General features: G+C 43.2%; 5 protein-coding genes and 1 long non-coding RNA gene across 7 annotated transcripts; 2 read left to right on the forward strand and 4 right to left on the reverse strand.

Moving 5' to 3' along the window:
* Positions 1-149: 149 nt before the first annotated feature.
* Positions 150-3555, reverse strand: LOC135642303 (disease resistance protein RGA2-like). Its single transcript, XM_065158323.1, has one exon. The coding sequence runs from the start codon at positions 3440-3442 to the stop codon at positions 263-265; it is 3180 nt and encodes a 1059-aa protein (XP_065014395.1). The 5' UTR covers positions 3443-3555; the 3' UTR covers positions 150-262.
* Positions 3556-5027: 1472 nt separating this feature from the next.
* LOC135583425 (uncharacterized) lies at positions 5028-6454 on the reverse strand. Of its 2 annotated transcripts, none has more exons than XM_065157791.1 (5): positions 6287-6454; positions 6112-6183; positions 5968-6038; positions 5651-5844; positions 5028-5314 (listed from the first exon to the last, which is right to left on the reverse strand). In XM_065157791.1, the coding sequence occupies exons 1-5, from the start codon at positions 6334-6336 to the stop codon at positions 5180-5182; spliced, it is 522 nt and encodes a 173-aa protein (XP_065013863.1). In that variant the 5' UTR covers positions 6337-6454; the 3' UTR covers positions 5028-5179. The 2 variants fall into 2 exon arrangements, with proteins under 2 accessions (XP_065013863.1, XP_009409288.2); XM_009411013.3 differs by having other exon boundaries at positions 5028-5311; positions 6287-6450.
* A 1182-nt stretch (positions 6455-7636) lies between these two features.
* LOC135642021 (transcription factor bHLH94-like) lies at positions 7637-9648 on the reverse strand. The gene is made up of 3 exons (XM_065157790.1): positions 8739-9648; positions 8016-8417; positions 7637-7910 (listed from the first exon to the last, which is right to left on the reverse strand). Exons 1-3 carry the CDS (start codon positions 9207-9209, stop codon positions 7806-7808), a joined length of 978 nt encoding a protein of 325 aa, XP_065013862.1. The 5' UTR covers positions 9210-9648; the 3' UTR covers positions 7637-7805.
* Positions 9649-11573: 1925 nt separating this feature from the next.
* Positions 11574-13024, forward strand: LOC135643838 (E3 ubiquitin-protein ligase ATL6-like). The gene has a single exon (XM_065161204.1). It carries the CDS (start codon positions 11701-11703, stop codon positions 12943-12945), a length of 1245 nt encoding a protein of 414 aa, XP_065017276.1. The 5' UTR covers positions 11574-11700; the 3' UTR covers positions 12946-13024.
* A 993-nt stretch (positions 13025-14017) lies between these two features.
* On the forward strand, positions 14018-21228 carry LOC135643054 (uncharacterized). Its single transcript, XR_010498137.1, has 3 exons — positions 14018-14293; positions 18327-18626; positions 21075-21228. It is a non-coding gene; the product is annotated as an uncharacterized LOC135643054 (long non-coding RNA).
* LOC135643053 (protein DETOXIFICATION 27-like) lies at positions 16621-24814 on the reverse strand. Its single transcript, XM_065159592.1, has 8 exons — positions 24416-24814; positions 21158-21699; positions 20280-20366; positions 19578-19634; positions 18370-18608; positions 17989-18107; positions 17012-17098; positions 16621-16922 (listed from the first exon to the last, which is right to left on the reverse strand). The coding sequence occupies exons 1-8, from the start codon at positions 24653-24655 to the stop codon at positions 16854-16856; spliced, it is 1440 nt and encodes a 479-aa protein (XP_065015664.1). The 5' UTR covers positions 24656-24814; the 3' UTR covers positions 16621-16853.
* Positions 24815-25313: the final 499 nt, after the last annotated feature.

Raw genomic sequence — 25313 nt, forward strand, 5'->3', positions numbered from 1 at the left:
CCTGAGAGTGAGAGCAAAATTTATGTAGCATTTTGAAATGGATTTGTTTCTTGATGTGATACTGAAAAATAGGATCATGGAAACTAACAGAAGTGGAGATTATACATCAGAGAAGGGAAACAAAGGTGGTTTTTGCATGAGGCACTCACAGAAGCATACTAAAGCTAGCTGGACAGGATGCAGCTTTCCAGTAACAACTCTAAACTTGGTGGTGGTGGTCATTGTAGATAATAGGCTGATCTCTGAACTATCTGCATAGCATTCATGTTGATTCGATGGTAATGCAAGGAATATGTGCAATCTTATGCCAATCCTCGCCTGTCTCTCTCTGACAACGGCCCTCTAACTGGGAACATCCCCTGATTTTGAGATTCTGCAACGGCAGGTACTGAATCCACTCTGGCAAAGCAGTCAAACTATGGCTTGCCTCTATTTCCAGATGGCAGAGGGAGGTGAAGAGAGAAGGAGGCTGCTGATCCCTTCCTTCACCAAGAGATTTCAAGTTACTGTTATTTATCAGTTTAAGTGATTGAAAAGATGGGATGTGATGCTGCATCAAACTCTCTGGCATACAAGTCAGTCCATCACAACTCCCAATTCTTAACAGCTCTAGAACAGTAAGGTTTTGCAGTCCATCAAATGCAGATGGCGATGCTACGTAACCACCAAAGTCCAATGACCGTAGCTTGGACAATCCCTGTAGGCTCCTCGCTGATAATAGATTCTCGCAATCCTCAATAACTAATGACTCAACCGAAGGTGGAAAGCATGGTTCTACTTCCAACTTTGGGCAGCCCCTTGCAGTCAACATTTTAAGACAAGGAAATAGCATCCTCGCATCAGTTGTTTCATTTGTTGGACTTGTAGACCATTTCTCCATATCTGGCATATCAGATATCTCAAGTTGAACTAAGGAGGGGAATGTGCCGCCATTTCCGTACAACTCAATGCCAATTCTCTTCACACCAGTAAGCTTAATCAAGCTTAGTTCCTTAAGAGATGGCAATAATCCAAGTGGTGGAAGGCATTCACATTTTTCAAAATCTTCCAACTTGATTTTCACCAGATAAGGAAAAAAGGAGGACGATGGTTCTGTGTGATTCGTCAACCAACCTGGGAACCTGATTCCTGGAAAAGTTTTCATAGTCAACACTCTTAGATTAGAACAAGGTTTAAGTTTCTCAAGTACATCATCTGCCGATAAGGATGGCGCTCTCCCATTAAATTTTACCATCCAACTCAACTTCAAAGATTGCAAGCTCGTCTTTGTGAATAAGTTTGCTTTCAGAGCTTCCATTGGATCATTCACATTATTGAGATTCTTGATCTTGAGCCGGCCTCTTATCAAGTTTAGTTGGTCAAGCTCATTGATCCTACGCCCATCCTCCATGCCAACAATGAACATTGGCAGAGTTTGCAGGTTGCTCAATTGTCCCATACCAAGCGGCATGTGAATCAAGCTGCTGCATCCTGAGATGTCAAGATGTCGGAGGTTAATCATGTGCCTCATGCTTGCAGGAAGCTTCTGAAGATGGTAGCAATCTTGCAGGTTCAATGTCTGCAAGTTGTAAAGCCTAACAATGTGGTTAGGTAATATTTTAATTCTGGTACTTGACAGGTCAAGGTACCTCAGATGTTTTAATTTGCTTATTCTACCAGGCCATACTTGAATTTTACTCCCACCAAGACCTAGTGCCCGTAGATTAGGTTGAGTTGATATCATATATGAGACAAAGTCCATACAGTTCTTATCATCTACATAAGCAAACCACTGTTTTCTTAATAATATGAATGATCTTAATTTTTTCATTTGATATGTAAGCTCAGAAGCCATTGGTAGCTTCTTCCGATAATCATAGACTAACAATGAGTAGTGACTACTGTTGGGGACAATACTTTTCTTACCCACTTCAATGACTGAAGACTCAACTTTTGTAACACTACACGCAAGATCATGCACTAAATCATGCATCTTACACTTAACTATGGTGTCGTACTCATCCTTCTCTGTCACCTCAAAAAGGGATCTCCAAACCAAATCATTGAAGTATTGGTTACCGACTGCTTCAGCAAGCATCGAACAATCATTTTTTTCAATGAATCCTTCAGCATTCCATAATTGAATTAAATTCATTCTCTCAATTTCATAGTCTTTTGGAAATATTGAACAATAAGCGAAGCATGATTTCAAATAAGATGGTAAATGATTGTAACTCAACATTAGAGCAGGTAATACTCCATTTTCATCTTCGGGCAATCTCCACAATTCACTTTCACTGATAGCTAACCACTGGTCGACTTCCTTTTTCTTGCTTCCCATCAGACTTCCAATAGTCTTTGCTGCTAGAGGCAATCCCCCACACTTTTCAACGATCTGCTTTCCTATTTCCACAAATCTAGGTTTCTCTTCTTCCCTAACCAACCTAAATGCCCTCTGCTCGAACAAAAGCCAGCAATGTTCAAAAGATAACATTGGCATTTTGTGCAGCGTGACTGTCCCCATGATTCTGGCAACTGTTTCACTTCGTGTTGTGGTAATTATTTTGCTTCCTTGCTTACCACATCTAAGCAAAACCTTCAGATCTTCCCAAATCATTTCGTTCTCATTCCACACATCATCTAGCACAAGTAAGTACCTCTTCCAACTCAGTAATGCTTGAAGTTGAAGCTTTAAGGCTTGCAAATCACTGTAATTTCTTGGAGATCTGACAATAGACCTTATAATTTCAATGATACTAAAATTTTCAGATACATAAACCCAAAATCTACCATCAAATTGTGAAATTACCCTCTCATCATTGTACACTAACTGCGCAAGCGTCGTCTTTCCAATTCCCCCCAGTCCGACTATGGGAAGAATCGATAAGTCCTTCTCATTGTCGACTTCAAGCAGAAAGTTTATTACCTTCTCTTTATCATTGTCTCTTCCGTATACCTCAGATTCGACAACAGCAGAACAAGTTTCCCTTTCATTAGCCCCGTGAGACACAGATCCCTCGTTCAAGTTGAATCTATTCCTCTCATCTGCGATTTCATCCAACCTCGCCCTTGTATCCTTTATCCTGTGAACCATCTTGTGTCGAAGCAGCATCGGATTTTTAGAAGAAAGGAAATCGCGTACCGTTCGACAGATGCGACTCCGGTCTTGCGCCCTTCGCCGGAGCGCTTCGGTCAGCAGGTCGTCCACCACATCATCGGCATCGAGGGCGGCGTCCTTGAGCTTGGTCAACCAGCCTCGCAAGGCTTTGTTGGTGATGGGTTGCTGCTCGGCGTCGTCGAGCACGTTCAGGATCGTCTCCAGCACGCTCTGCAGCCTCCTCGCGTCGGCCTGGACGCTTCTGCACAGCCCCCATTCCTCGAAGAGCTCAGCGCCCAGCTTGTTAACCACTACGCCGATGAATGGAGAGGCGACGAGCGAGGCCACTGCGATCCCGGCTACCATCGTCGAACAAAGACTGGGAGGACACCGCAAAGCTCAAAGCTAAAACCTTGTTGTCTCCTGAGGCTACCGGACGCAAATAAATGTTCGACCAAATGACGGTGGAGACTTTTGGCTTGGACTTTAAGCTACGACGTCACCAAGAGGAGATGCAAGTAGGGTAATTTATGACAAGGAAGCAAGAGACTGACCGAGTCAACCCGAACGCCAAACCACTCCGTCCTTTTCTTTTCTTTCTGTATAAGGTAATTTTTTTACATCTTTCATAACAAATGACAAATATATAACATAGAAAAGGCACATTCTTTAAAAAAAAATCTTAAACTTTCTTCTTCTTTTTTTATAGGGTACCCCTTGAATTACTATTTTGTAATCTTCTTTTTATTATTTATTTTTTTTAATATTTTTAAATTATATATTTGTAAATGAACTTAAATAACCTCTTTTCATTTTTTTTTTTTTCCTCTGAGCGCAACGTTGATAAGGAGCACGTGGAGGAGTGTTAGCGTCGACGATGAGCGCAACATCGATAGGGAGCATAAGGTTATGGAGAAAAGAAAAAGATAAAAACGATAATATTATGGTTATAAATAGTAAAAAATTATTATTTTTATAAAAAAATTATCAATAATATGAGAGTTATCAATAATAGAAAGGGACTCTAAATAATAAGCTTTTTTTTTGTCTAATATAGCATTCCGTATTTTTTAAAAAATAATATTACTCCTGACCTTTCTCTCGTTACCCTACCACCTGTCACCTCTATCCTTACTACCACACGACTGTCCTCATTTGCCTTTACCCTCGTGTGGTGCTCCCTTGTTTGCCCTCGCTATGATAGCCCCTACAATAATGACCTCCACAATGACATTCCTTCCCCAACTTTCTTTAATAGAAGCACAAAAGTTATCATAATAGGACGAAGGGAGGGAGGTCCCTGTTACGCTATGAAATCCATGGGCATCCACTGTACGATATATGTGATAACCTTGCTACTCCCTCATTTTCCCTAATCCTATTGCATAATCTTCAATTATCGACGACAACATTTATGACCTCGATGGTACTATTGTGTAATTTTATAAGAAATAAAAGTATCATTGTGAATGAGAGTCGAATGACGACAAAAGTGCCTAGGCATCGTGGTAGAGCGGAGATGACAAGGCCTCGCAATAGCTCGTCACAATGGGGTGGAAGTCAAGGGTAATTTCATCTTTTGAAAAATAAAAATATTTTGTGAAAATAAATCTAAAAGAGAGTACTCTATATGAAAAAAGTAAAATTTTAGAGTTTTCATTTTTAGGAATTTGCTTGCATAGAAAACATATTCTATTGTATTCTTAACTATACGTATTTAAATTTGCATTTATATTCATTCTCTCAATCAATTTTATACACCACCAGTCAATATATTTTAGACTAATTCAACTCATCTTCAGCTTAATTCAGCCTGGCTATATCAGGGTTGGAAAAATCCCAAACCATTGGTGAATCATATGGCACAGGTGCAGCATACGCGATCTGGCATTTGGCTGGGGGAATTCTTCCATATTATTATTAGAATTGATGCAAAATTCCTGCCACAGACTTGAGAAAAATAGATAGCTTATTTATCAGCATGAGGAGTTTGTGAACAGAAACTTAATATTATGTACAGAAAGCATAGGAACTATGATGATTGCACAAAGGAGTACTTCTGAACATTCAATGTTCATGAAGATTTTACAAACAGATAGCTCTTCATGTGGCTTTTGGTTGATCCACACCTGAATTGGTCGGGGTCTCCTGTTCTTGGATTTCTTTCTCTATCTCTTCTCCTTTCTCGATGATGGGCTCAACCATTGTGTCCACCTCTTCCTTTACATGATCAACCTGCTTTGGCCAGGGAAATAGAAGGCATAAATGCCATCAGCATCATTCATCAAAACATTAAGAACTCCTCTTTTAACTCTGTAGTCTATGTAAAATATGATATACCATCTTCCTGAGTGATAGAAAACCGAAACCCATATGATTGAAGTCAATGGTAAAGAACATGATCATGCAGATCTACAACTTAGCATAAATCTTCAACATTATCCTGTTACTATTTTCTCTCACATTCATATTGTCAACTAAAATACATAGCAGTGACCTCATTAAATCTGAACAGATACAAACAAACAAGAGTGATGTTCATTTGGGAAAGAATGAATTATGATCGCATAGTACCTTATGAATGAAGGCTTCAGCTTCTTCTGCAGCCTTCTCAACTTCTTCACAGATCTGTTCGACCTGCACGGCCTTGTCCTTGAGACGTCCACCGTCAGGGAGTTCATCGGCAACATCGGAAGCTATCTTCTCCGTCACCTCAGCGATCTTCTCCGCAGCTTCTGCAGCACTCTCAGCAGCCTTCTCTACGGCATCTAGAACACAGAATCCCTAATCTCCGAATTAACGATGCTAGTACAAACAGTGAAGGAAGGAAACATGGCTAAGATGTACTCTTATGAATCTAACTACTTGGATTCATTGTATGGTTTGAGCACCTTCTCTCCTTAAAATTCTCCTGTACAGGGGCACAGCAATGCCTACAACTGAGCCCAACACCCATCTAGTCCTTTAAGAATAATCACAAGAACCTCATGAGATTGTTGCAAACAAGGGAGTGCAAGTCGAAACTTGTCGCTTACCACGCTGAGATGCTGGTTAAAGGAGTTCGAGAATCAGATGATCCAGCGACATCGACATCAGTGTTCGTGCCTCTACGTTAATCATATTGCAACCATAAATATCGACTGAAAGAAGAATAGAAGAAGAAAACACAAAAGATGCCAAGTAGTTTCTACGGAACATCGTCTGATATACTTAGTTTCCACTTCAATCCATTCTTCGGTTTCGGTGCTGGAAGTCTGCATTGCTGGTTTCTCTATGAACTGATCAAGATCAGTGGGAGGTTTTGGATCATGGGGCTTTGTAGGTTAAGCCTTGTTGTTTGCTCCTCCTCTCGGATTGACCTCATCGAATGAGCCTTCGATCAATCAACATAGACAAGTTTTCGAGTCTGTAGGGCCCATATCTGTCGGTGAGGTTACTTTTGGGTTCCGGCACTCGAGTACGTGTGACATTTCTTATCGGGACACGCATGAGGTCAAGTGACTTATTGTCCATAGCGTAGGACGAGAAAATGGCTCAGCTGTTTCCTTCTGACAAGAGATCACTTGTACTCGAACATCATTGGATCAAAACATGGGACCCATAGAGGTGCTTTTGATTTGAACCAATGGACCGTCGTGTTCGATGTACAACTTGTCCATACAGATACAGCGTACTGGAAACACACCCAGCCACTCTAAACGTGCGTTGCGTGAGCAAACCAGCTACCCAGTGATGAAGCTGTACACACTCGGACGGGATACAGGTCAAATGACACAACTAGCTCGTCGAAACAGTGGGTCCCGAAATCAGATCGTGCACTTAGAAGTGATGACAGTGGTGGGAGTAGTATTGTGTCTTTGGATCAACGCACGAACTACGTCCAGTGTGAACGCTAGACAACATCGTCAAACACCCAATAATGCAAGAATAATGAAGATTGATGGGGATCACCAAACATCAAATAGGCTTGCTTTCCAGTGACCCACCAACACGTGGACGCTTATTTTCTCTCTTTCTTTTGATTTCTTAGATTTGATCACGATATTAGTAATTTAACTACATCAATTAATACCAAATACATAATTTTAGGCTATTAAGCGTCGTGATACATCCTACTTTAATAATATATTTTTCCACATAGATTTACTTACTGAAACAGCATATACTTTTTTTGTGCGTAGATATTCTAATATGTACACATTTGTTTTAAAGGGTGACGGATCAACATCCTCAAATCCTATGTTTTCTTTTATTTTCTCGAGCATGCAATATGGTACAGATAAAAATGAATCAATGAACGCCATGAAGGATGACACCTCGTAGGACAGAAGAAGTGGGAATAAGCAGTCGCACAACTCTAAGAGCCCCCTATCGATCTGCATTCCTCCTTTTAGGTTCCTTTTTTGGGCTCACAGGAACCCAACACTGTCCTCTGCCATCAACACGCCATGATAGCTTCCAATAAAATACAACTAGTTTCTTACAAGGTGACGTAAATTTCGTCCTCCTTGGGTGTGCACTCTTACCTTGAAGAAAGCTCTTAGAACAGGTACAGGAGCATTTTATCAATAGGAGTCTTCTTCTTGGATTTAGCTCATAGAAAGCTCACTGCTTACAAGCCTTATAATGGTCCTCACCAAGTTTTTGATGAAACAAAGCTGGGTTTTGGACTAAGGGCATTTCAGCAACCAGAAAACAGGATATTAGACGAGATTATGAGAGGCCATCATCACACAGTACAATCAAAGGCAGCATCCTGCTGAATCTTCGCAACCATTTGGTGGACTGCTGTTGCAATCTCATCCGCCGATGTCAATAGGCATTCATCTTCTACCTATACCAATCAACAACAAAAATAGCACAGAGTTCATCATCAGCTGGCAACTCATGATTCCGAAGGAAATAGCAGGGAGTGAAAGGGACCTAGGCCTCGCTGTACCTTGAGGCTGAAAGAGTAGAGGACCATGTCAGCAATGGTGGTGACGTTGAGGTGGAGAGTTGTCAGGTGGAGGCTTTGCAACCCCACCACCATGTTCTGTAGCTGCTTGGGCCGCCGCGTCGAGAGGACCTTGAGGTTGGCATGGGTCTCCACCATGGTCACCTCTACCTCTGCTACTACAGGCGAGTGGTTCTCCACTGCAGGTTCACCGGCGCTGTCATCGGCGGCAGACTTTGCGCAACAAGGGGAGTTCGATGAGTATTGTGGGAAGGAGAAGAAATCAGCAAAGGGGGAGGAACTGGATCGCTGCTTGACCCTCTTGTGAGCTTCGAGAGAGTGGACGAACTTCTCGAGTTGCTTGACGAAATCTATCGCGCCTCCAACTATTGACGCTTGATCACCCTGTTCGTGTCGAAATCAACATGATTTCAGAGTTGATGAGCGTAGTTCTAAAAAATAATCATCAGAAATGGAATTGGCATTGAATCTGAAAGCATGTGGAACGAGACTGCTCGTCTTTTTGTTCAATGTTGCAAGACAGATTCTTTGCCATCAGACAAACCACAAAGAACACAATTTACCACCGGTTGTCCTTGCCATAAGAACTATTGGATCGAACTGAAAACTAGCAGCAGAGGATTAAGTGCAACCTACGATGGAAGTAGTTCGTGATGCTTTAAGGTACAGAAGCCAGAAGAAGTAGAAGGGTTAAGGGAAACGGACCCTCTGAACATAAGAAGCTGGCATGAGTGACCGCAGCACAGCAAGGTACTCGTTTATCTGCTTCCTCCGGTTGCGCTCGACGGCGATGTGGGCCATCCTCTGATTCTCCACCTCCTCCTGGTTCTTGAAGCTCTTCAACCGCCGCTTCTTTCTCCGGCGTGCTGCCAATCCTGGGCTAACGTTGAAGGCGTCTTCGGTGCCCGTCTCCGGTGATGAGGAATTCACATGGCCATCAGCAGAAGCTTGCACGATGGAGGAGCTCGAGGTGTCCCACGGCCCACGCGTTACATCCTCCACCTTCCTTTCTTGCTTCAGTCCCCTCCCACCTTGATCGCCAGCACTACCACATACCTTCCCGGCCTCTGCTACACCACCAAAGTCATAGCGCCAAACCTCCCCTCCCTTCTTGTGCAACTCCCTCACGTCGCAACCAAAGAGGTCTTGCGGGAACACCACGGCTTCTAGTGCCATCTTTCTGCTGCCACGGCACTATCTATTGGTACAGAATTGAACGAAACCTTAGACAGAAGCACGGCGAGGCCAAACTAAGGACGGGGGAGGGGCGCTTTAAAGGCCTCGGTGGAAACAAGAACACAGCCCAAGGTTGCCAGTTGAGGTCAAGAAAGGAATGCACAGCATCGAGTAACGAGGACACCGTCGTTAGCTGGGTTTAGCTAAAATTAAAATTCAAAAAGCTGCAACTCCAAAAGTGGATGAGATCAGTCGCTTCTATTTTAATTTGGGAAGAAATAATAGTTTGGTTCGTAGTGAGGGAAGAAGAGAGGACAACAGGCTTCAGAGGCTCTTTCGGGCAGTGAGGCCAGTCCAGGCTGCATCTGTTGGTGCGGAGTGGGATCAGGAGAAGAGTCATGTGGCCACCGTCTCAACTTGGAGATGACAGCGCAGGAGCCCCTTCTCTCAAATTCTTATGCAAGGTCCTTTTCCCCTGGACGATTCCTTCCTTTCTCGGGTCATAGATATCTGCAAAGCTGCATGACATGACCCGTTGGTCTTTCTTCCATGCTCAATCAGTCAGACTACTGCATCTTTGAAAAGGAACCACAACACGAAGGTAAGGTCTCGAAGGAACAATAAAATATGAAAGTTTCCTCTGTATGTATTTTAACATCATAAAGTTACTGATTCCAGCTTTTTGGTGTCAGCTTGTTGTTTTCAGCAACGTAGATAAAATCTAAGCTTATCGAGCCTGTTCTTGGTTACTCTGAGCTTTCAGTTCTCAGAATGAGTAGCTGCAATTTGCATATTTGTTTAGCTTTCATATTTCGTTTCTTTTGTTTCCAGCGTATATCATCTTCTATGGAGCGGCCTCTAAACTTGAGTTGCCAGTGACAGGAACAAACCAGCAGCTTGCCTTAGAGGGAGTATACCTGTTCAGAGTTGCAAGTTGGAGTTGATGGCCTGTATCGATCCTCGTTTGTATGTTTATAGCGATAACTTTCTTTCTTTAAGCGATATGCAAATGGGAGGGCTCGCAAGCGGGCTGCCTCCTCTGTCCTCACCTCTCTCTCCTGCAAAGAATTCACCATGGCGGAGAAGTGCAACATAGATGCTTATTCTGATCACAACCTTTACGCCAATCACGAGTGCGATCATTTCTTTAAGCAATTCCTTCCGACAAGATTCCCGTCACGCAGCTGCACCAGATGGCGTATTACGTGGGCTTTTCTTGGGTGAAGCCGGCAATCATTCAAAGTTCGGTCGTTCAGCTCCACTGCTTGCATTAACAATGGCAGAAAGTTCAAGATCTTGGCTGTGACAGCAATTAACTATATACAAGGACATAATGTATACGACAATGAGGCTTAGTTATGTGGGTAGATCCTTGTATTCATGGCAGCAGGTTCAGTGGCTACACTGTGATCTCAATCTTCTACCTTCCTCTCCGCTTTGCTTCTTCTCGTGCTCAAAATTTTGGTTCCCACTCTCTCCGTTCCAAGTGTCGATCTAAACTACGCGAAATTATGCGGAGAGAAATCACACGTTTCCAGCATCTATGTTATGAGATAGCTAGCTCGTCAATTTAGATTTAGGTTCGAGCAAAGATGTGTCTGGTCAGCTGCCTTCTCATTTTCCCATCTCACGCCCAAACGTCTGATCTAATGGGGTCTTATCGATCATAATGTTCCACCAACCTCGATCGATCATGTCACCTCACGACATGAAGAGGTGGGACAGCAACCCAACAACTTTTAGATTGCTTGCGCTGCCGCCTCCACTTGCCCAGCCTTCAGCTCTTACTGCTTTGATCGACTTGCCCGATCCCAAACACGCATAGATACTATATTCTATTATTTAAATAATTAATTTAAAAATAAGACTTAAATTTACAAATATAGCCAATATAAAAATGACAGGAGATCGACTTTTCTTTTTGAATTTTCGTATTTGTCGTCCAACCAAGTTAAACTGATACATCCATCTTATCGGATTCGTATCCGTTGGTCCCGTCGATGGCGGCTCGTTTCGGAACCGCCCATCTTCGCCGTCGTTCCTCGTCGTATCAATGAGATACGCCAACCAAATTCATCACCCGGAGCTTCTCTCGCTGATCAACCATGCGCACGATTTTTAAATCTCGACTCCCCCTCATCACATCCGTCCATGCCCAAACCACCAACGGGTTCCTGTGGAAGGTTTAGGCCGGAGAATCTAATTCCACTAAATTCAAACATGTTGTCGCACGTGGGTCTTCTCCGATGCGCAGAGGTGCTGAGCCCCACATCAGGATCAAATGATCACGCGAGTAAGTGTGGCGTTCGATATCAGTGGGAGAGTGTCGCTGGACACAACTGAAACCCGAGGAGTCGTAGCGGAGAGGAAGTCTACACTGACCGCTGAGGCTTCCTTCCTCCTTCCCTCCCGCCTCGCCTTCATCGTCTCCTTATAATCGCCTCCTGCTTCACCGACACAACCGTATCTCGCTCCTCGTACTGCGTCCTCGATGGCCGCGAATCGTTGTCGCCGTCCGATCGACGGGCCGTCCATCGCGGTCGTCCTTTCCGTGCTCCCGCTGCTCCTCGCACCCTCGTGCGTCCACGCCCAGCCGTCGCCGCCCTCCGGCGGCGGAAACAACAGCAGCAACAGCTTCTACAATTATGACGCCAAGTTTAACCCCGTGATGTCCATCGTTATCATCGGCATGATCAGTGTTTTCCTCTGCCTTGGGTTCTTGGCCATTTACATCCGATCCTGCACCGGCGACGGAGGGGACCTCGGCGTGTCCTCCCCCCGTTGGGCAGGCGGCGGCTTGGCTCGGTCTCGCCGGCAGCAGGGGCTGAAACCCGAGGTGCTGCAGACGTTCCCCACGCTTATCTACGCGGAGGTGAAGGGGCTGAAGGCAGGGAAGGGCGCGCTGGAGTGTGCGGTATGCCTCAGCGAGTTCGAGGACGACGAGGAGCTCCGCCTCCTCCCCCGCTGCAGCCACGTCTTCCATACGGACTGCATCGACGCCTGGCTCGCTTCCCACGTCACCTGCCCGGTCTGTCGCGCCAACCTCGCCGAGCAAACCACCGACGGCGGTCTCGACCCGCCGTTTGTTGCCGTCCCAACGGCGGGCATTCATCCCGAGTCCGCTGCCCTGCCACAGAATCATGTTGCAATCCCCGTGGACCCTGCAGCGGCGGAGGAGGAGGAGCGGGAGGCGGCCAAGGAACTAGCGCGAATTGGAAGCCGGAAGCGGGAGGCTCGGTCGCGATCCGGGCGTCGGTCGCCGAAGTTCCCACGATCTCATTCGACCGGGCATTCCGTGGTCCGGTCGGTGGAGGACGTGGACCGGTACACCCTCCGGTTGCCGGAGCACATAAGGAAGGAGATATTCGCCGCCCGGAAGCTCCACCGTTCAGCAAGCTGCGTCGCGTCCCCAATCGCGGGGGAGGGAAGCTCAAGGAGCGGGCACGGTGGCGGCGGCGGCGGGGAGGGAAGTAGCCGCGGATGGTGGAGCTTCCGCCCTCGGAAGTCGGACCGGTGGCCACCGTTCTTCTTACGGACGCTGTCGGTGAAGGTCCCGGCGTGGGTGACGGGGACGAAAGGGGAGGGCGAGTGCTCAGTGCAGAGGGGGGAAGCGGAGGGCTCAGTCAAGAGAAGGGTCGCGGCCGTGAGGACGTCCTTGGAATGCCTCGGAGGCGGAGGCGGCGGAGGACGAGACGATGACGAATCCCCGACCAGCTCCCTGACTCGGCAAGTTTGACCGTGTCGAGCTCTGCAAATTCTTGCTTGTTGACTTGGTTCCAGTTTTCACTTTATATAAATACATAAAATTGCATACATGAGATTAGCGTGGTTTACCAAGAGAAATTGTACATATATCCTATCTTATTCTTATGCAGGTAACATACTATTGCGCAGGTTTGGACCTCCTTGTGTTCTACGAATGCACTATTAAAACTCATCTCTCAGAAATGTCAGCTATCTTAAACAAGTAGAGAAACATTGTATGACATCTTTCCGATTTATCAATATCGTAGCAACATACTTTGTTTCCTCACGGTGAATGAAACGGCGTTGACTTTCGCAAAGCATAAACCGGAGCGTGGTCAACGCGTTGAAATCTTAGTGCTTCTAAGTTAAACCAGCGACGTATATATGCTGAGTAATCCTACGTGTGATCTTACCTGCAGCACAAAGTCGATGAATGCTTTCGTCACAAACCCTATAATATAAATAAATAAATAAATAAATAATTTGAACCATTAAAATAAAATAAAAAATAATGAACATACATGAATAAGTCAAAAGTTTGAACTCTTATCGGATTAAGAGTGTAGTCTTATATCATACAGAATTAAAAAAAGGGGATCAGAATTGATCCAAATTCTAAAGTCAACCTCTCCAATCTAATATTGCCCTACAGACAAGTGGGTTTAAATGGATAATATAATAAAATCCTAAGGCGTATTACTTGCTCGATAAATAAATAGCAATTTCGTGCACTGTGCGTTCTTGTTGATGCGTAGAAGCAACGTTAAATGGCCCTTTTGTTTACCCTGTCAACGTTTATTAACTATAAGAATAACATGAAAGAGGAAGTAATGATGGGGACGAAGATCATGATAACCATCATCCTTTTAAGGGAAAAAAAAGATGCTATATGGAAATAAATAAAAATAGGATGCTAACTGAGAATTTGTAAACAATAAAGAGCTTATTATTATTATATTTTTTGGGAATTTACCCTTTTTTACTATTAATACTAACTAATTATATCAACTCTTCTAATTAAACTTTGTCATCTCAACTGCAAAATTATATCAACTCGATGGTTCAGACCAGATTCGGAATTGGATTTCGCAATCAGGTGCGTGCTTTGCGATTCTTTTCGGTCAAAAGCTCAGATTCATCTTCTATGTCAACATTGTCATCTTCGAGGGCGGGCTACAGCTATCCGTCACCCAGCTTGTCGACGTAATCTGCTATAACAATGCAGCGAAGAATCCCGTAGCATGAAATGCCGGCTTTGCTCGGCATTCTCGTGTCGAACAATGGACTAAAGCACCGTGCAGCTCGTTCTCGTGAAACGGCTGCATTCCGCTGCCACCGTAAGTCTCTTGCCGCTGATCAAATGAACTGTCCTCTTTGTTGCAGATTTAGATTAATGAATGCTGTTTCATAAACGATTCCTAGAGATTGTTATCAAAATCGCATAGCAGATAGGGTTTGACTGCAGTTTATTGGTTTTGCCCTTTCGTAAACTCCGCTACATGCCGTTCTGTTGCCTTTTTGTTTTGCGTTAAGTATGTTTGTTATTATGCCTCTATAAGCATATAGCTTCCTTGCTTGTCCCATGCTCTAGAAATCAAAGCTTGCCAAACACAGGTTTGAAAGAGGACAAACCAAATCTTGGACGAGTTACTGGAACAATTTTTGGAACTGGTGAAATTGCTTGAGTGAGTGTAAAATGTTCAAGCCCATCTTAGCGGTTTAATTTCCCCTGGTGTACCCAAATGCAGGCTAGTACGAAAATTCTTGGTATTTGTTTCTTTGCGGCGGCACTCTGCATCCTATAGGATGGCAATTGGATCTTATGGAATTCTTACCCATTACGAGAATAACTAACCAAACAGGCTCGTATGAGTAAGAGTTCCCCAAGTGCCTCCTTGCATTGCTTATCCTATCCTGGGAGTCTCGTTATATCAGTACTTAGGACGGACCCATTGTCCAAATTCATGGGCAACCAAGTTGTCTAAAGTGAAAAAGGTCAATAGAATGCTTAATCCAACCTTGAATCATGGGAAAAAGGAACATTGTCATCATTTAAGAAGCGAGGAAAACTTCTGCATTGAACAGGTTTTACATATGCTCATGCAATTGTTATATAAGTTCTCCAAGTTGGCTGTAATTTAGATGGTATCACCTAACTACGTGACTGTAATCATATGCTGTGTCATCTCTTCGGTCTTCACAAAAGTAGTTCATGGGTTATAGAGGCAGCAGTTAAATGACATCTGCATCTTAGGTCTCTGATCTTGTATATTGCTAGTTAGGTAAACCATGTCTCAATGGTCATAAACAATAAATATGGAGATATGATTTTCTAAGATTAACTTATTCTACATTAGGAAATACTTGTGTAGAAATCATGTATGGAGTTCCTTGAGATCTGACCTAGGTTGTCCATCTGAGGAAGATATTCCCTTTCACGAGATTGGTCATGGTCTCCATTCCTCTGGGGTGCAGTTACATATTTCTGTGCTAGTGATGCAAAAAAAAAGAAAAAAAAGTAAGAATTAAAAAAAAAAGGATAGAGAAGCACTACACAATGTTCATGCTTTACTTTATATTAGTTGTTCTGCTTGACTCTAGCCCAAACTATTACGTGATGCTTTTCTCAAAATTGTATTCCAAAGGACTTTCTGTTAGGTGCTTTGTTCAACCTTAGCCCAAACCACCACATGATGCTATTCTCAAATCTGTATAAAAAAACAGCTCTATTCGACCCTCTGTAGCCCAGACCAACACATGATGCTTTCTCAAGTATGTATAGGAGCACTAGGAGGAGTTGGTATTTGGTATATAGGTTGAAAACTTTTGCACCATCTAAATATATAAGTTATATCAGTTTTTCTCAGAGAGTAATATTTATTCCGCAATGATATACACTCAAATTATTTAAATATACTAGTGCATGCATGTTCATCTGCCAAGGGATGGAAATTAAGATTTTCACTAAAACTGGAGGGTGGAACTTTGCTTCATTTATAAATAATAAAATATGGTTTTGTGCCAATTAGAGTTTTTCATTACAAAATCAAACAGGTGGCTGATTTATCAACATTCAACCCATTATTTTCTTCCATTACTTTCCAAAGTCATTATTTTATCATGGATCTTTGTAAGTACATCGAAAATTTTCTCTTAACAATACTTTTTCAGTGACACCGTGTTGCTTTCTTTTGTCTTTGTAATGACAAGAAGCTAGAAAAATCACATCCTGAGGTTAAATAAATTAAAGTATATGAATGGGAATAGAGAGGGAAGAAATGGCTGATTTTATTTATAGCTCAGATTTAAAAGACAAGATTCCATCTTCTTCCTAGATAACTAGAAAGAAGGATGTCAATCAGATAATTAATCATAAGAAATTTTTCGTAAGAAATATCACCAATTAACAGGGCAGGAGGTCTGCTACAGTTATATAATCGCCAGTACTGTTGATACTATTACATCACATTCTGTTATTAAGAAGGTGAGAGACATCCTATAACAGCAAGTTTTATGTTGTTGGATCCATGTATTAGCGGTCTGACATAATTTCCATGACAGAAGAGTAAAGAAATTGCAATATTCCTTTTTTAGAAGAAGAGGAATTACAATTGAGTAAGAATATATTAGAATGGAGATGTAAAGTTTGATAATTATGGAGCAATACTCAGAAATCAGAATAGTGGATTATTGCCAATAGCTGTCCATTGCAATACTTACAAATCTATGGAGTTTAATATACAAGAATTCATTGGCTAATCATATAATGATCTCCTTATTTCTAGATGCTTCTTTTCTTACCACTTGTTGCATTTTTATAAAGTAAATATAATTTTTTCCAAGGATAACTGGCAATCATAGTTGACTTTAATGTTTGCCTGATCAATTTTGTGCTGTTCAGGAATTTGTACGTATATCGTCGGCTGCAACTGACCATTTCTTTACACGGTCCCTTGCTATCATTGCCTGGAAAATAGATGGTCTACATGAAATGTCTCTGAAACAATAAAGACAACTCAAAATGTATGGCGGACGATTTAGATGGCTGGTCTTACCTCTTTATCCCAGTCACATCGAATGGTCAAAATGGCCAATATCAATGTCTGAATGCATGTTCCACCAATCATTCCAGCCCAAATGCCCTGTTATAAGAAAGTTTAGTTGGATATGACTAAGATAATATAAGGCCACAAGAGAAAATTGTGAGTATTTAACATGATTTCCTAATTTAATAGTTCTCACATTGGATAGGAATTGACTCTCTTTGTGTCAAAATTTTCTTTTGTGTAGTTGTTCCTATGGCATCTTAGTGACATCGATATCCACTATTTGTCAGACATGAAGTCTTTCTTGATTATATTGTCATTTTATCATAGACATCACTGACCATGATTTATGTTTGTTCATGTTAGCCTTCTCAGATTCGCTCAAAAGATTGCCTTAACTGGTCAGTTTGAAAGATTAACTGATCCATACATATAAGAATCCTAAAATAGTATAATAAGAAGACATGCATGAATCATTCAACAAAAGTTCCCATTATTAATCTAACCTAGTATAATATTAACCAAAATCTTTTCATCAGAAAACAAATAACCAACCCAAGCTAAAGGCCCTGAAGAAATTTGGAGCAAGATTTTTCCCTTAGTTCAAACATATAACTGCCATGCTTCTAAAAAAATGTACAGAAATCAATTAAGAACTGAATATTCTGCACTCATTTGTGCTCTGATTTTCTGTTTAAGATGCTTATATAAAGTGAAAAATAACACTTAATGGTGCATGTAATTTTTATTTTTATTTAGTGATTATGATATTTTGTTTTCTCTTGAGAAACATGATTTACTAATCTACTGCATGGAATGGATTATCCACCTATGCAGATCATATTTTACGTCTCGCATTTTTTGAAGGAAATATATGTATGTTACTGATTGTTACTCTCTCTTTGTTGTCCATCATCTTACCCTCATGACAAAGTTAGTTGTGTCTTACATAGCAACCAATAAAAGTAAAGAATAGTGGAACATACCAGAATGCCAAGTTCAAAAATCCACCCTAGAATCAATCCAAAAGGGATGCCAATGAAGTAGTATGTTCCAATATTCACATATGCCACCAATGCTTGCCACCCTGACCCAACAGCAACACCTTAAGAAAGATTCTCTTACAATTAGTAATCCATGAGCACTGCTGGAGGTAATGATTGAGTATTTTATTTACTAATCATGCGTTAAAGGTTCATTATTTTTTAAAAAAATGAGCTCAAAATTGAACCAGATCTCCTTACTTTATTTCTCTTTTTTGTTTTTGTAACTATTATCAAACAGTAAATTAGTATGCTAATTTCATGCCTTTTATTTTTTTCAGGTAATCTTAGATGCAAGAATTACATGGAAGAGGATCTGCTCACCAGAAAGAACTGGTTGGACACTGTTGAGAAGAATGCTGAATGCCAATAGGATACATAGCCTGTTAACAACCACCTGAATGACTTGACTTGTTGAAAAGATAAGAGCAATTTTGTCATGAAAACCGATGATTAGAGACCAGAAGACAAGGCCAACAGCTGTAGATGTTGCCACAGAGACAATGGTAGCAAATCTTGCGCCTTTTCCATTGCCTGCTCCAAGCTCATTAGCAACCCGGACCCTTCGTTCTCACCCAAAAGTAAGCATCAGTGAATTACTTGAAATCAGTTTATATGTACTACTCTTGCTTCAAAATGACCAAATGCTACTTAGCAGTAGGGAGTAAATAAGAGTTCAGATCCAATATAAATTAATGAAGGGACAAAACTGATTCGTTAAAACACCTTGGATGCAACTTTCAAACCTAGAGTTGTCTAGTATGATATTAATGCTTGTAACTAGATATTCGGCACTTAATACTCATGTGTGCTTTCATTTGAACTTATGACTCTCGACATTATACCCTGTAGAATCTGCAACAAGCAAATCTGAAGCATGTGATACCAGGAAAAGATTGTGCAAAAATGTTATTGCTTTATCTAGGTTCTAGCGTATGTTGAGTTGAGGAATCTCATCTATGTTGATAGCAAGCATTTATTTGTAAAGATTGCAACTCTAGTGATCATTGTCAAATACATTTACCTTAGCTGACAAGGCACAGAGGAAGAGAAAATCTGGCATAAGTGAAAAATGAACTATACCACTGCCACATGGCTGGTTAGAATCCATATTTACTTGTTTGACTGAATGTAATCTATCAACATCAGCAACTTTAAGTCCTATAATATAGTCCTTAGCTTCGAGTGGTGGAACTCCCACTATGCGGAATATATGATCCACCTGGAGGGCAACTGAAAGACATGCTCTGTGCTGTAGTGGGGGATGTGATCATGTGAGTACACTTGTCTAAAAGCCTCAAGTCAGCAGGAGATTGTTACTGTCTTGTTGGATAGATTGTTAACCCAAATGCTGTAATTAATCTAGCAGTTCAATGCATATGTGAGAGAAGATGATCCAAAGCACACATGGATTCTGTAAATGAGGTTCATGACTTAGGTGATAGGAGACTATGGATTTAATCCCTTGAAACTTTAGAAGGATGATGACCTAAAGCTGGAGGAGGTAGACTAAGTGATAACAAACAACATACCCTGTGCCAGCAAAGAAGGCCAATGGAATCATCAGCTCCCAGGAGTTTATATTCATGCTGTACAACCAGAAAAAGCTTGTTCAGATATATAGACTCAACTCATCTTGCCACCAGTATAATTATATTCATGTTGCCTCATACTTATATCTGAACCAGAAAACATATTGGTTGAAATCACAACATGGTGAAAAGACTAAAACTGGTTTTCAAAATAATATATATAAATAACCTTTCAGAGTTTGAAAATAACATATTTGTCCTAATAAATTTTGATGTAACACCCTTCTCATATGCCTCTTCCAAATATTATGATCCTTTGCATAAATCCTTCCAATTAAACTTCATAAAAAATTAATCACTGCCAAGTATAACTAGTTTGAACTTAAAAATATATATAAATATGTAAAGTGCTCCTACTGTATCTGTAATCAAACTAAAGAGTATCAATGTCATGTAGAGTTTTAATTAAACTGATAAAGATTAACCACAATAATATGTATACAAGTTTTTATAATTTGTAGGGATGTACATGCTAAAATTATATTTAGTGGGACATATATTATTGTATGTTTGTCCATTTATTGGATGACAGGGCATTTTAATTTATTACTGTGGTGGCATTAAACTCATTTTGTGTGTTTTATATAGTATTCCATTGACCCACTCAAAAGGTGATTGTAATACAGAGTTCATGCTTCTCACCAGACAGAGAGAGCATCCACAGCTATTTCAGCATTCTTTAGATTACCTGCCAGTATAACAAGTATCCTGTAATACCAGTTCTCCAAGCTGCTCAACAAGAAATAACATAAATGTTGAGATAATAGAATATAATAAGGTCATCAAAAGTTAACAATTACTGCAGTAGGCTTAACTTAAACAGTGTCATCTTTCTTCAGCTTGATTTGAAAATATGGCATTTGAAACATGTAGTTTTGGGCATGCTCTAATTAGTGTCAGTCGCATTAATTATTGGATGACTAAGAAATAACATCAATACACAAATGCATAAATGAATGTACTGATGGGTAGAAGGTTCTTCTCGAGAAAAAAAAAAGTGAATATAAAGCTTTTGGAATCAATTTGAGAACAATTAAGAGCAAGTCAATAGTGATAGCAATAATATTATCTTGATGATGCCACTCTTTTCCTCTTCAAACGTTATTAAAAGCTTAAAGCAATGCTTCTCCAAATTTATTTCCTAGCTTGAAACCCATCTCTGTAATACTTCTCTCGTGTGGTACTTTGTTTTTAGTGAAAGTCATTGATTTGTCTTTTATTATTTGAATTTAATTTGTAGAATAAGACTTGTATGGTTTTTTGTTTTGTTTTGTTTTGTTTTAGGGCGTTGTAAATCCGAGCATAGAGGGACCAAAAACAAAGGCTATCAAGGAGAAGTAGATAACACAAGCTGAGAGATTATATGTGTATGTCTCATTGATTCAACTATGATCCTCCAACCTAATGCAAATTCCATATATTTGTTTATGCAAGCAGGCACTGTGCACGGTGAGTTCGAGTCATGAATGGGAAAGGAAGAGAAAGAGCATACAAGAGATGGGTAAACAAAGTGGAAATACCAGAGCATGACACCGGATGAGACCGACAGCTTCAGAAACCCCCACAGCTCGGCGAATGCTTCAAAGGAGAAGCCCTTCCAAGTACGAGGACAACCCCCGCAGACAACGTACCCAAACTGACCCACCACCGCCACCCACCAAGAGAAGTCGAGCGTCAGCGTGGCGACGGTGAGCCCCAGCTTCAGCTTCTCCAGGAGCAACCAGCTGACGAGGACGTGGACAAGGAGGGCGAGGACGGTGAAGGCGGCGTTGATGGAGTTCTTCAGCTGGCACTGGAGGAACCTCTGCAGCGGGAACAGGAAGACGAAGGAGAAATGCATGGGCAGCAGCCACAGCGAGAGGTATCCGGCCTGCTCTGCTATCTCCCGCGGCTGCCCCAGCAACTCCAGCAACGGGGTGGCGTACAAGTACAAGGGGAGGAGGAGGATGTCGCAGACGAAGAGCACGACCCAGGATCGTTGCATGTACACACCCAGCATGTGGTACCGCTTGGCCCCGAAAGCTTGCCCGCACAGCGTCTCCAGGGCACTCGCCATGCCAAGCTGCGCCGGGGGGGGGGGGGAGAGGGAACCAATGTTAAACATCCTTCGATATGAAAGCAAGCATGCAGGTACGTGTCTACGTGTGTAAGTATGCATGTATACCGCGGCACAACTTATCGACGGGTTTGATGTAAAATTGTGGAATAGGTTGTGAAAATGGATGAATTTTATATGATGAATAGGGATTTTTTTTTTAAATCATATACTCAATTTATGCAATGATCAATTATTCAAATCCTAAATTGATTCAATTATTTGAGTCGCGGAGTTGTGGAGTCAACTGGTCGAATAGGCAATAAGCCGCAGGAGAGAATAATGCGCCGAAGAATCGACATACCGGACAACTTGGTTAATTGCTTAGGATTAATTATCTCGATCGAAGTTTTGTTTTACATGTGCAGGATTAACTATGATGGAAGATCAATGTGATGAGGATAGTAATTATGATAAGACTCGGCTGACGTCAGATGACACCTCACGCAACAGCACCTGGTCAATGCAGATCGGAACGCCGACCGAGGCGCATTAACATCCTGCCAAAGCTCAATTCTTCACACCATGCCAACATAAAGTCAGACGCTACCAGCCTGCCCCCTGCAAGCGGGCAGCTCAGGAAGCAGTATGCTTCCCTATAAATACCCTCTCGTTGATTACAAAGAGAGGGGAGACACACAAAAACACTCCTTCATCTGAAACCCCCTCCACATCTACTAACTTGATCGTGGGAGGGGTCGGGTCGAGAGCCTCGGCTCGACCTTTGTGTAGGTGCGAAGCCGAAGGTCCCCTCTGGACGCGTAGGCGAGGAGTTCCTGCCCGTAGGAGACGGCTACACAGCACCCGACCGCCTCAGCGGGCTCGAGGAGCGCCCCAGAGAGATCCTCGTCGTCCGAACCCGAACCGAGCCGCGTCGGCCCCGAGGCCACGGCTCAAAGTTGTTTCCCACAACAGATTGGCGCTAGAAGGAGGGCCCGGAATGTCGGGTGACTGCCCGCCTGCGTTGTGCTCCTCGGCCGCATGTTGCCCGAGACCACACCTGTGCGGCCAGCCCGCCTGCGTCGTGCTCCTCGGCTCCATGCGTCCCGAGACACACCTGCGCGGCCAGCCTGCCTGCGTCGTGCTCCTCGGCTCCATGCGTCCTGAGACACACCTGCGCGGTCAGCCCGCTTGCGTCGTGCTCCTCGGTCCCATGCTTCCCGAGACACACCTGCGCGGCCAGCCCGCCTGCCTCGGCTCCTTGGCTCCTCAGCTCCACGGCTCCTCGACCCCATGCGCGCGGCCAGCCAGCCAGCCTCGGCTCCTCGGCCCCATATGCGCGGCCAGCCCGCCTGCGTCGTGCTCCTCGGCTCCTTGGCCCCATGCACGCGGTCAGCTCGCCTGCGTCGTCCTCCTCGGCTCCATGCTCACCGAGGTCATACCATGCGTCGGCCTGCCCTACTAAGTGTTCTCGTTGGCCGCACGCTACCTGGGTCACCACTGCACATCCGACCCTTCTTAGTTGCTGAACTCCACGATTCCCACACCTCCGGCAAGGCGCCCGGTTGGGACAGTTTCTCAAAGTCGAAGCCATGCCTCGGACCCCCCCTTTTATGGCATGACTTCCTTCGGGGGGGGGGGGGGGTGAATATGATGAGGATAGTAATTATGATAAGACTCAGCTGACGTCAGATGACGCCTCACGCAACAGCACCTGGTCAATGCAGACCGGAACGCCGACCGAGGCGCATTAACATCTTGCCAAAGCTCGATTCTTCACGCTATGCCAACACAAAGTCAGACGCTACCAGCCTGCCCCCTGCAAGCGGGTAGCTCAAGAAGCAGTATGCTTCCCTATAAATACCCTCTCGTTGATTAGAAAGAGAGGGGAGACACACAAAAATACTCCTTCATCTGAAACCCCCTCCACATCTGCTAACTTGATCGTCGGAGGGGTCGGGCCGAGAGCCTCGGCTCGACCTTTGTGCAGGTGCGAAGCCGAAGGTCCTCTCTGGATGCGTAGGCGAGGAGTTCCTGCCCGGAGGAGACGGCTACACCGTCCCGATCAGACACCGCACCCGACCGCCTCAGCGGGCTCGAGGAGCGCCCCAGGGAGATCGTCGTCCTCCGGACCCGAACCGAGCTGCATCGACCCCGAGCTGCATCGACCCCGAGGCCACGGCTCAAAGTTGTTTCCCACAACACAATGTAAGCTTAATCTTGGATCAGTATAATTGAAATATCTTTCGAGTGAAAGACTTTACGAGAGAGTCTACTAATCGATCGATCAGTAGTATGAATATGAGATCGGTCGGTGAAGATCACGTAGCACAAGTGAAAAACAAAAGATAGATGATCGTTGAAGAGAAGGGAACGATCTCACCGGAGTGTTAATCTGATATCATATAAAATTTTGCTCGAGAAGAGAAGATATCATATAAATTTGAGGAATATGTAATGAAAAAAAAGCATAAATTTTATTTATCAAAATACCAGATAGATTTTTTTAATCATGCACTCAAATCATATAATCAGATCAATTATTTAAATACTACATTAATCAGATTGATTGAATATTCCTACGTTGATCTTCTATCATTTGCTCCCATAAATTTTATGGCAATCAAAAGATTATTTTGTGGTTTTCATATGCATCGTTGTCGTCGATGGCCAACTCCGGCGAAACTACTAGTGTTTCTTTCCCTTCTTTTCCGAAGGACGCGAGAGAGATGAGGGTGCATACCATAAAGCCGAACGCAAACGACGCCACCACAGTGGTGGCGATGGAGAAGGACGCCAGCTCGAGATCACCGACGTGCCCTGCGTACGCTTGTGTGATCACGCACATTCCATACAAGGCGAGCCTTCCGATCATCGACGGCCCCACCACCGCCCACAGCTTCTTCGACTCCTCCCACACTCTCCTCGCTAACCCCGTCCCACCATTTGTCAGCAGAGGGACGCTCTCCTCTTGGACCTCCATGTCTCATCTTCCTCCGCTGGTTCCACCGTCCTGTTTATAGACGAGCTTGGAGCCCCTTCAGCGAGAGCTTTGTCTTCTTTCACCCACCCTTGACTATCAAACTTGGTTCTAACCTAACCGGAGGCCATGGTAGGTAACTATCGAGATTAGTACTTGCAGTGGCTTCATGAATATTACCAATCTCGTTGCGTCCCAGAAGATATACTCCGGGGAGAACCCAAATCAACGCCGTTGTCGTCTATCCGTCGGTCGTCTCGGGAGTCTTATCAGTGGCTGTTCACACACATGGTTCCATGTACCTTACCACATGCAAGTCCGCTTCAGACAACTCTTTTTCCACCTACAAAAATATCTGCTTTCTTTTCAGTGATCGAGAGAAAAGGTTAATCTTGGCTTCGTTGTTGCAGAAACAAAGATACGGTGCCATCCAGCTTGCCGTATCTGATAAAACATGATCCAACCACAAGTCAGAGATGGCATTACTCTGAGTTGGTTCAGCTTTCATGATAAAAAGAGAGACTTGTCATATGTACTTGCATTACATCACCAAGGAGACAAAAGATACATATCCTTAACATCTTGATTATATATGCTCCTCTAATTGGACAATGTCAACATTTTCCATATGCCCAAAGCCCTTGTCATTAGGAAGGAACTT

Source organism: Musa acuminata, chromosome BXJ3-7 (genome assembly GCF_036884655.1).
Source record: "Musa acuminata AAA Group cultivar baxijiao chromosome BXJ3-7, Cavendish_Baxijiao_AAA, whole genome shotgun sequence".
In the NCBI taxonomy this organism is placed as follows: domain Eukaryota; kingdom Viridiplantae; phylum Streptophyta; class Magnoliopsida; order Zingiberales; family Musaceae; genus Musa; species Musa acuminata.